This window comes from Calcarisporiella thermophila (assembly GCF_041956535.1).
Source record: "Calcarisporiella thermophila strain CBS 279.70 unplaced genomic scaffold VTP21scaffold_4, whole genome shotgun sequence".
Lineage (NCBI taxonomy): Eukaryota > Fungi > Calcarisporiellomycota > Calcarisporiellomycetes > Calcarisporiellales > Calcarisporiellaceae > Calcarisporiella > Calcarisporiella thermophila.
The window spans coordinates 931,457-942,008 of NW_027192194.1; the positions used below are offsets into that span (position 1 = coordinate 931,457).

Here is a 10,552-nt window from a genome sequence, read left to right on the forward strand (position 1 = left end):
TACCAGATGAATGCGTGAGCGCCGTGCGGATTTATCTGCCCTTAAAATCGAAAGGTGGAGCTACTATTAAAAAGAACTTGCTCAAAACTTTCTACCCATAGTTACAGTAACACAGAGGGACAATCTACAATATATCCATATGTAAAAAAAAGGAACTGCAATAGATCGAAAAGAATGATGGAAGCTTCGGTTTTGATGCAACTCTTCGGACTTGAGTTTTAACAGCACCCTGTAGGCGATCACTGAACACGAAAAAAGGGCTTTAAAACTTGTATGTTTTTATTTTCTTGACAAGTAGAGTTTAATCATTCGTGAAAATCTATATAGATGGGCCGAAACAATGCTTTTTCCTTTGACCCTGATTTAATTTATCTCAATAGTGCGGTAGCTTATCGCGAAGGTTAGTATTGTTTGTATTGCTAAATGATTTCAAATGATTCTATTTGAAATTTCACCGTATGGAATCAAATCCCCCCCCGGCAAAGACCCTAACTCCAATTTATCACCTTTGATATTAAATATCAAACCATTTAAATTTATAACTCACGCATCGGAATGTTGAATAATCCTTTAGTCTGGGTATATACATGCAGAAAAGAACCGGGTTTATAACGAACATTTCGACTGATAATGACTTTGCCTGCTCACATGTAGATCGATTGCGAGGTATTATTCCATAATATAATCGTTGACATTTGGAGTGCTTAATTGATCTTGGCCCCATAGATGACAGGACTGGATATCGACCGTGACCACATTATTGAAATAGCGGTGCTTATTACTGATGGTGATTTGAACTTGGTGCAAGATGAGAAAACTGGCGAGGTTGCCGAGCTTTCGCTCATCATACATCAACCGAAATCCGTTATGGACAATATGAATGCATGGTGCATTGAGCACCATGGAAAGGTGTTTATAAACAATACGGGGGATGTTGTTGCCATGTTCTTATCCAAGTCTCTTATAGTCTGGCCTTACAGGAGCGGTTCTCTCCTCCACCCTTACTACCCAAGATGCCGAGGATCAGGTCCTGGACTTTATCAAGCAATATATCCCTCAACCACGCATTGCACTCTTAGCAGGAAACTCGGTGCACGCAGATAGGCAATTTCTCCAAAAGGAGCTGCCACGAGTGGTAGAGCACCTGCACTATCGAATTGTGGATGTAAGCACGGTGAAAGAGCTTGTGCGGCGCTGGCTCCCCAAACTGTACGACCAGGTGCCGCCGAAGAAGGAGGGCCATCGGGCGTTGGATGATATTCGGGAAAGCATTGAGGAGCTGCGCTATTATCGGGAGCACGCCTTTGTCCGGAACGGTTAGCACAAGGCCCTGGGCGCTTCCCGTATTGCAACTGCTGTTTTGCCCTCGCAAACCTTAACGACTCTTCAAATAAAAACCATCTGCAAGGCACTAGATTGTCCATTTATTAGTTACCACCGTGCTTCTATTGCGATTTAGGTTCTAATTTGCGTTCAAAACCCGCGCAATATTTCTTTGTTGATTGCTTTCGCCCCCGATCATGACCGATATTCCAAAATAGTAAGAAATTAAATTAGAAAGCAGGTGTTAGAAAGCAGAAGCCTTCAAGGCCCGCGCAAGCTTTCCATTTTCTATAATAACAATAGCCCTATTCTTCCTTCTCAGCATCTCCTTTCCCTCTTTCACGCTCCCCTTTATTTGAAGCCTGCCCCTTCCCTTGTTCTTTTATCTCTTAGGATAACGATCCCAAAATACCCCCCTTTCCTGATACACTATTTTCAATCATTTTTATTTCAGCTTTTCTTCCTTTATTGTTGTTGTTATTAGTTTATTTTTTTTTTCTGAAAAAAAATGGGAAAAGAAGAACGAGAAAGTAAGCTGTTACTTCTGAGAACTAGCAACTCATCTTGGGAGATTCTAACGGCCCTCATCAAAATATTGATTATTAGGTTTAGTCGGCAATATATTGTACCATAAGGAGTCTTCTGATGATCTCAAGAAAGAAAATCTATCCCCCAAGGAGAATGGGGAAGGAGGCGTACAGTTCGAGGTAAAATGGAAAAGCGGTTATCCTAAGATCCTTATTCTTTAGCCCTTGCTCATGTATCATTGCAGGAACAATCCCACATGGAACACACCGACGAGATACCGCCCGAACTTGAGGATTTGCTCCATACTGACCCTTCCACTGGACTCACCTCGCAAGAAGTGGCCGAGCGCTTAATGCGTTTCGGAAGAAACGAGCTCCCGGAAGTCAAGGTGAATCCGTTCCTCAAATTCCTATCTTATTTCACCGGGGCGATTGCATTCCTTATCGAGGTTGCCTGTATATGTGCTGCCATTGTAGGCGACTGGGTAATGTCAATTTACCATTATTATATTTCTTTTCACTCGACAATAACCGAGATCTTATCGAAATTAGCTCAGTTTTGCTATCATCATTGCTTTGCTCTTTGTCAATGCCTTTATTGGGTTTTTCGAGGAGGCACGCGCTGAATCCGCGCTTGACGCGCTCAAGCAAACGCTTGCCCTTAAGACACGCGTTTGGCGAGATGGGAAACTCATTGAAATCGATACTCGTGAGCTTGTGCCAGGAGATATCATAGTTTTGCGTCTGGGTGATATCATCCCGGCCGATGCAAGACTGCTGGGTATTGGCGTGAACGGTGAGGCGACCGAGGGAGACCTGCAGATAGATCAGTCCGCACTCACGGGTGAATCCCTGCCAGTTTCGAAAAATAAAGGCTCGGTTGTTTTCTCGTCCTCGATCGTCAAACAAGGACAGCAGATGGCGGTGGTGACAAAGACAGGGTCAAACACATTCATCGGTCGTGCCGCTAACCTCATCTCGATCACCACCGAACAGGGCCACTTCCAGAAGATTATCAATCAAATCGGCAATTTCCTCATCTATGCTACCGTCATTCTGGTGCTAATCATTTTCATCTACCAAATGGTCGTGTTCCGTGGTAAACCCGAAGGCCAGTTCTTCAATGTGTTGCAACACGTGTTAATCTTGACGGTGGCGGCCATTCCCGTCGGACTTCCAACCGTGCTCTCGGTGACCATGGCAATGGGCGCAAAGCAGCTGGCGGCCAACAAGGTCATTGTCAAGCGGTTGACGGCGGTCGAGGAAATGGCCTCTGTGTCAGTGCTGTGCTCGGACAAAACTGGAACCCTGACTCTCAACGAATTGACTTTCGATGAACCTTACCTTTGCCCGGGTTACACACCGCAAGACATCCTTTTCTATAGCTATCTTGCTGCCGAGCCGGGAGCGAATGACCCGATCGAGAGCGCAGTTCGCCGCGCAGCAGAAGAGCAGTTGGAGGTGCTACGGGAGAGACCAGAGGGACAGCATGGTATGCCGGGCTTCAAGGTGGTTTCTTTCCTTCCCTTCAACCCCACGACAAAGATGACGCAAGCAACGGTTCTCGACCTCGACACCCGAGAGACTTTCAAGGTCGCCAAGGGTGCCCCTCAGGTTATTATCAAATTGGTCGGCGGAAATGATGATGCCGTCAGAGCTGTGAATGCTCTTGCTCGTCGTGGATTAAGAGCTCTTGGGGTTGCTCGTTCAATGCCCAATCAACTGGAGCAATACGAGTTGGTCGGGATGATCTCGTTGTTGGATCCCCCACGGCCAGATTCCGCCCAAGTTATCAAGGAATGCGAGCAGATGGGTGTAAAGGTCAAGATGATCACAGGAGACCAGCTTATCATTGCCAAGGAGGTTGCCCATCGATTAGGCATGCAGCGCGTCATTCTTGACGCAAACCACCTTGTCGACCCCCTGAAGTCCGAAGAGGACGTCACGGAGCACTGTTTAAGAGCAGATGGGTTTGCCCAAGTGATCCCGGAACACAAGTATCGTGTGGTGGAATTGCTTCAAAAGAAAGGGATGCTAGTGGGCATGACAGGCGATGGCGTTAATGATGCGCCTGCGCTGAAAAAGGCCAATGTAGGGATAGCGGTGCATGGGTGTACCGACGCAGCTCGCTCGTCTGCCGATATTGTCCTGCTTGCGCCCGGGTTGGGAACCATCATCGACGGCATCAAAGTTTCGCGTGCCATTTTTCAAAGAATGCGCTCCTATGCTCTCTACCGTATCACGTCCACCGTGCACTTCCTTATCTTTTTCTTTTGCGTCACCCTCGCATACAACTGGGAAATGCCCCCGATTTTGCTGATTTTGATCACGCTCCTGAACGACGCGGCCACCATCGTGATTGCCTGGGACAACGCAAAGATATCCCAGCGACCCGACAAGTGGAGAATTGGACAGCTGATTATAGTCTCCATCGTGCTAGGCGTCTTGCTGACAGCTATGTCGTTTGCGCACTTTTTCATCGCCCGAGATGTGAGTATCCTCTTTGAACTTGCTTCATTAACTGGAAACCCCCCTGACCTTGTGACTCCCCTTTCTAGGTGTTCAAAGTCACCTCCAACCAACTCAATACCATTATGTATCTCCATATCTCCTCTGCTCCTCACTTTGTAATCTTCTCCACCCGTCTCTCCGGATACTTCTGGACCAATCTCCCGTCCTGGACTTTCTTCATTGCAGTGATGGCCACCCAGGTGTTTGCCATGTTTTTGAGTATATACGGAGTGCTAGGGGAGGGCCAGGGCATTGCCCCGATCGGATGGGGATGGGGTTTGGCGGTAATGGGAATCTCATTGGTCTATTTCATGCTGCTAGATGTGGTAAAAGTACTGATGTACGTAGTCTCTCTCAACTCTCCCACTGCTTTTGGCTGACATCTTCTCTCTCCCTCTCTTCTTTTCCCTCTCATCTTTTCAGATTTAAATACTGGAGCTTCGAAGTCACTGCTCTTCTCTGGCCTAGCCCCAAACGTCGCGCCATCCTTCGACATCGTCAGGTCGAGAAAGAGCGGCTAGATCGTGTGCGGGCTGCTTGCGGCAAATTGCGAAAAGCGCTGCTGGTACAGCAAGCTATCAGGGCGTTGACATCAACTTAAAGATATCGTGGCGACTCTGTTATCCATTTTCATATTTTCTCAATTGTAGATGGCAGCTTACTTTCTATATATATTTTGTAAAGGTACTTTTTTTTTAGCCTTTCTGGATGGCACCCTAAAGCATTTTTATTTCCCATGAATATACCAAAGGATATATTTGCCCCATTGCCTTTCCCCCAATACAACAACCCAATTTCTGCAAGCTATGCATACTACAAATGCTTTGAAACGCTCAGATATAGAATCCACTCCACATGCTCTAGTCAAGAATCTGAATAGAAATAGGACCATAGGCTTCGGATTGCATAGGCTTCAGAATGCCACGCGAAGACAGAGCTAGATGAGATATCCAAAAGAAAACAAAACACAATTGCGGTAGAAATATGCGTTGTCCAACGAAGAATATCTTTTCACAAGAAACCACAGCATGGAGCTCAAAGTGATTGTAAATCCTTACCCAACAGGTGGTAAAAAGCTTGCGCTGCCGCACCACGTTTCAACTGGCCGTGGGGAATCTCCTCTAGCAAATCGGCGAAATCAACGACATAGGTGTCGTTACTAAAAGCCAGGGTTTGAACGTATCTTTGACGGGTTGAATGAGTTTAGAGTAATAGCCCAATAATCAAGGAACAACCTGAGCCTTACCTAAGGAAGTTGGCTGTGTCTTGCCGCACTTCCCCAGCAGTCCATGCAGTTTCTATGAAGAAAACGTCGTTAATTCTTGGACTTGATTTCTTAAGTTTGCCAGTCTGTTTACCCTCTATATCTAACTCTCCGAGACTACCGAGCGCTGATCCAAAGAAAGGGGAGGCGTCGTGTGAGCGCGTCATGCTGGCTCGTGACCTAATGTGGAAGTATTGACAAACAGTGAAAGAGATCATAATACATTGACATCAATTCTGAAGTCAAAGGTCAACACAAATGACTGTAAAATCTGTCAAAGTTCACCGAGAAGAAAATACTAAAAAAAATCAAAAGTCTTCATTATCTTACGTCCGCCATTGCTGTTCCAATGAAATGCTTGGAGTGGATAGCCGATCTAAAGATGGACGCGTGAGCTCTAAGTCGGGTTTCACCCAGGATATTCCAAAACTTACCAAGGCTTACTCTTTGCCCTGCGCTTGAAAGGGCATCAAACTCTTCTCGGTTCCAAGGCATAAGTAGCATCTGTGAATCAAAACTGAAGCCATCGGCAGTTGCCTCACGACTACGCGGTTGTTCGAGCTCCAGCTCAAAATCCAACTCAGGGTCCATCTCATACTAACAAAACAAATCAATACCAAATACAAGAATGTCGACTTGAACTGAGAGTATACGGACTGTACTGAAGCCAAACAAAAAATCCCCTTTGGAGACATTAACTTCGGAAGTGGTTGGGGAGAAAGAGCATGCTAGAGGTTCTATAGATAGACTGGAATAAGAGCCTGCGGAGAAAACAAAGTTAAAATACACTCCCACCTTGAACTAAATGACCCCTAAGAGAGGTGGACTGGTTCCAAAAATCACAGAGCTCCGGTGCTAATGCTGAAATATAGCGTTGACAATACAAATCTTTAGAAAAAGAAAGGTAAAGCGACAAGACTATACCTTTAGTGAGTGGCCCCATTAATGCTTCCTTTAGCAGTCTCTTTGCTTCCGAGCGCATCTTTTTTACATATTCTTGATTCGGTTCTGATTTGTACCGTTTACCAAGAAAATCCGCACGTTGTAATTGGGTCTCATTATCCCAAAACTGAAAGGCCCTTTTGCGACTCTGCGGTCTGCTCTTGCTCGCATCGCCATTGTCATGGTTGTATGGACCCTCAAGCTCATGAGGAACTAGGATATTCGAAGGGCTAGACTCCAAACTCCGAGATTTTTCTTGATCCACCGGAGGAGAAGTTTCTTTGGCCATATCAATCGCATTCTCCCCGAAGCTACTAGCTTTCTGATTCGTGTCAATAACCTAAACAAATCAATGTTTAAAGGGTCATTCCTCCTATATCAAATAAAATAGCAAATATCTTGGGATACGACACCCATGGATGGGGTTGATCCGCTGTTGGCTTTGGTGAAAGGTGCTTTTTCTCCATTGGCTCCCTCCACTTGCTACTAGCACCAGAACTGCGGGGGGAAGGCAAAGAGAGATTCCCTTCACTATCAAAAGAGATACTAGGGCTAATTCCCACCCCAAGAACAAATATATAACTTCAGATTTAACACTCTGATTCTCCTTCGAAAATATGAAACCTTATTTCATTCTCATCAACTAAATCCAAAACGCTCCTTTCGACTACGGCGTCTCCTGTATAGCATGTAGTCTGATCCAACTTATACATGGAAGGAGCATTGATTTCAGCACTCGAAACACCTTATTTTAACTTAGATTAAAATGATCCAGTTTCTCGTGATAACGCGACTTTACCTTTGTCATCGCCAATAATATTAGCCCACTGGCTCTCTTCCAAATCGGTCCTGAAATTAATGTCAAATTGATCCAGCTTGATCGATTTTTTAATATAACATCAATGTGATATGTTATGGAGTCGTTCTTGAAGCGAATATAGAGACGAAACAAAAAATAACTTGCCTTTCTTGAAGCCGATTGTGAAATCTCGATCTCGATGAAAAAATTAGGATCATCATCCATCGTGATGGACTCAAATCTTTAGAGGAAATAAAATCAACTCACTAATTGTAGTGGAAATATAATCAAACTTCCAGAAATTTCATTAAATACTTTGCGGTAGAGACATTCATATTAATGTCAACCATACGAGTGCTTTTAATGCAATTCCACACATGTTGCACATCAGCTAAATTGACACCAATAAGTCCAATATCTCATATGAGCAAAATTCGGAGACTCACTATAGTGAAAGTCGCACTGGCGGCCGTAAATTCGCGCAGCACCCACCATAAGCTGTGACATAAGGCGAAGTGCCAAAGGATAGGGCGGGGACACGATGCATTGGCTAATAAAAGACAATTTTGAATTTATCCATTGCAAGATTCATTTTTAAATGGCCAGTCAACTATTCACCAAGCTTCAGCAATATTAATGCTGATCACGTCTTTTTTGGTGAGCCTTTTGAATTGAAAATGGGTTCCTAGAGTTGCAGCTTGCCTAAAATTAATGTGAGGTAAGTGCTCATGGTTGATTTTCTGAAGCTTGATCACAATTTGACGCCCATTAGTTACCACAAAAGAGCAAATCCACCGTTTTTGCGCGCGAGTATCTCTTGAGTGTAAAACATGTTTCCAAGTGACTTAAAGAGGTTACGACGAACGCGAAGGCATTCACGGTGACAGGACACGCGTCACCAAGACATCCAAATTTCGATCGATTTAAGAAGAAGCATTTAAGAAAAACGTGTTCGTGTTTTAATTAACCACTCCATGACTTGATATGCAGAATCAGTAGCAGCGTAATCGAGTCAGATTTAACATCAGAGCATGGAGCCTGCAATGCAAAGCAGGTCAAGGGCCTTTATTTGACGGGTGATCGACTCATCCTCCCCTTCGAATTGGGCAAGGTTAGCTATACGCTGTATTTAAAAGAAAGGGAACAAATCTTCGCTTCTTTTTCGGTCCGCTTCCCAATGGAAACGGTCAACCGCGAAATAAGAGGAATTACATAGGGTTTAACGCGTTTCGGTCGGCTAGTATTATAAAATTAACCACCTTGCGAAATTAAAACTAAAGCGCTTTTTATTCCACTCTAGCTCTTTTTTTTTTATCTCCATTTTTCATTAAAGTGTTCGTTAGGGAAAACGCTGTATTTCTTTAATCTCATAAAGGCAAGGTAAGCACGGGTTATCGCTGGCTTTTAGTTTGTTGCATACGTTTACCAGGAGCTCATATCATCTGCAGCTTGGGCAATAAGGATATCCAAAGTATCTTTATACTTCGACATGGTGAGATGCCGCCTTCTCTCCTTGCTCTGGCTCTCGCTCAGCTCATCGCTGATATACTTTGCGAAGGGGCATATCGAAATGAAGTCCCCACCGTCGCGAGAGTCCATCTACAGTAAACTTCTACAGCAAAATTCAAAGATCGATTATGACATCAAGTCGCCTCTAGACCCCAAAACAGTACGTGACGGCACTTTTATGATGATACTGACGGTCTTTGCATTACTTAACCCTGTATTTACCTGACAGAGACCTTTTCCTTGCCAAGGGAAACCCGCTGGTCCTCCCGTCGCCACATACAAAGCAGGTGATGTGATTAGAGTGGAACTCGCTGGGGAGGGAGCCCATGGGGGGGGACATTGCCAATTTGCAATTTCGTATGTAAAGCTTAGGCTACCTTCCGGATGGGATAGGGAGTGCTAATCCTTGTTAATAACAGATACGACACCGGCTTAACATGGGCCGTGATTAAGACCATCATTCGAACTTGTATGCTAGAGGGAATGGAATTTCAGGTGCCGCTACCGTCAACGGCCGGTAGTAGCGATAACGCCGTATTTGCTTGGACTTGGTTAGTAAAGCCGACGTTTACAACAGAGTTTCACGATCTAAATCCCTAGCTCTTCTCTCATTATAGGGTCAATGCAATGGGTGATCGCGAATACTATATGAATTGTGCCGACATCAGGATAGTCGGCCGGCCGGACGGCTACATCCATGGCACCCAGCTCCTCTTGGTTAACTATCCAGGGTACAAGACTCTGCCGGAATTCTACCAGTACGATGGCCGTGAACTGTTTAGCCAACTCGAGAACGTTACCATTAGACCTCGAAAATCCAATGTGAAGAAATACTGGTCGAGACACGTACGGAACCAGCCTGGCGAAATCCAAATGGCATTGTCAGTGGAGAGAGGAGGAAAACAAGCAAAAGCGACCATAATGGGCAAGCATCACGCTATGGCTACAGCGAGGGCTGATGTAAATATTGTGCCGCATAATCGAGGTTTTCATCGAGTCACTAGCTTTGCCGCCCAACCCACTCCCAACATCCAGTACGCAGTATTTCCAAATCAAAATAGGCTGCCTACTCACCCCGCTACCAAAAGCATCTCCGCAGTGAAGGGTAGTAGTAGGGTGAAACTATTTCCATTGTGGTGGACGAAGAGCCTGCCTAAAGCAACTGCAAAGCCGCTTCACAAAGTCTTGCCAACCCAGCCACTAGCCATCAAGAAGCATGATAGGAAGAAGCCGATAAAAAAAGGGGACAGGGGAAAGAAGAGGAAGAAGAAGAAGAAGAAGAAGACTACGAGGGAGGTCAAGAGAGATGTATATATAAAAGTGCGTGAGGAAGATATCCAAAATCACCCTGCTTATGGACGCTATCAATATACGAATCAACCCCTCAAAGCGCCAAGTGGGAGTATCAACGGAAAAGATATAGGAGTGGTGATCAATATCGGAGGAGGGGGGGGTGGTGGAAGTGGGGGGGATGGTGCAGACGCAAATGATGGCCAGGAAGACCAGGAGGTCAGTGATCAAAACGGAGGTGGGGATGGTGGTAGGGGTGGCAATGGTGGCAGAGGCGGGAGAGGCGGAAGTGGAGGTAGTGGAGGAGGAGGGGGTGGAGGCGGAAGAGGAGGTCGAGGTGGAACTGGTAATGGAGGGGGAAGCGGAGGTCGCGGTGGCAGCGGTAGC

At 45.4% G+C, this 10,552-nt stretch overlaps 4 protein-coding genes across 4 annotated transcripts; 3 read left to right on the forward strand and 1 right to left on the reverse strand.

Annotated features, from left to right (window-relative positions):
* Window positions 1–555: 555 nt before the first annotated feature.
* Window positions 556–1,321, forward strand: VTP21DRAFT_8656 (uncharacterized protein; the record flags this gene model as incomplete). The annotated part of the gene is made up of 4 exons (XM_069399530.1): window positions 556–579; window positions 655–666; window positions 727–909; window positions 968–1,321. The coding sequence occupies 4 exons, from the start codon at window positions 556–558 to the stop codon at window positions 1,319–1,321; spliced, it is 573 nt and encodes a 190-aa protein (XP_069254938.1).
* Window positions 1,322–1,831: 510 nt separating this feature from the next.
* On the forward strand, window positions 1,832–4,962 carry VTP21DRAFT_8657 (uncharacterized protein; the record flags this gene model as incomplete). The annotated part of the gene is made up of 6 exons (XM_069399531.1): window positions 1,832–1,853; window positions 1,930–2,030; window positions 2,096–2,335; window positions 2,403–4,340; window positions 4,409–4,701; window positions 4,785–4,962. 6 exons carry the CDS (start codon window positions 1,832–1,834, stop codon window positions 4,960–4,962), a joined length of 2,772 nt encoding a protein of 923 aa, XP_069254939.1.
* Window positions 4,963–5,221: 259 nt separating this feature from the next.
* On the reverse strand, window positions 5,222–8,198 carry VTP21DRAFT_8658 (uncharacterized protein; the record flags this gene model as incomplete). The annotated part of the gene is made up of 13 exons (XM_069399532.1): window positions 5,222–5,298; window positions 5,420–5,544; window positions 5,608–5,805; window positions 5,956–6,001; window positions 6,060–6,222; window positions 6,283–6,362; window positions 6,421–6,486; window positions 6,550–6,907; window positions 7,367–7,607; window positions 7,682–7,757; window positions 7,813–7,916; window positions 7,985–8,068; window positions 8,143–8,198. The coding sequence occupies 13 exons, from the start codon at window positions 8,196–8,198 to the stop codon at window positions 5,222–5,224; spliced, it is 1,674 nt and encodes a 557-aa protein (XP_069254940.1).
* Window positions 8,199–8,855: 657 nt separating this feature from the next.
* Window positions 8,856–10,511, forward strand: VTP21DRAFT_8659 (uncharacterized protein; the record flags this gene model as incomplete). Its single annotated transcript, XM_069399533.1, has 4 exons — window positions 8,856–9,035; window positions 9,105–9,232; window positions 9,295–9,426; window positions 9,493–10,511. Coding segments are annotated over 4 exons (1,459 nt in total), but the record flags the coding sequence as incomplete, so codon positions are not given.
* Between the last annotated feature and the right edge of the window lie 41 nt (window positions 10,512–10,552).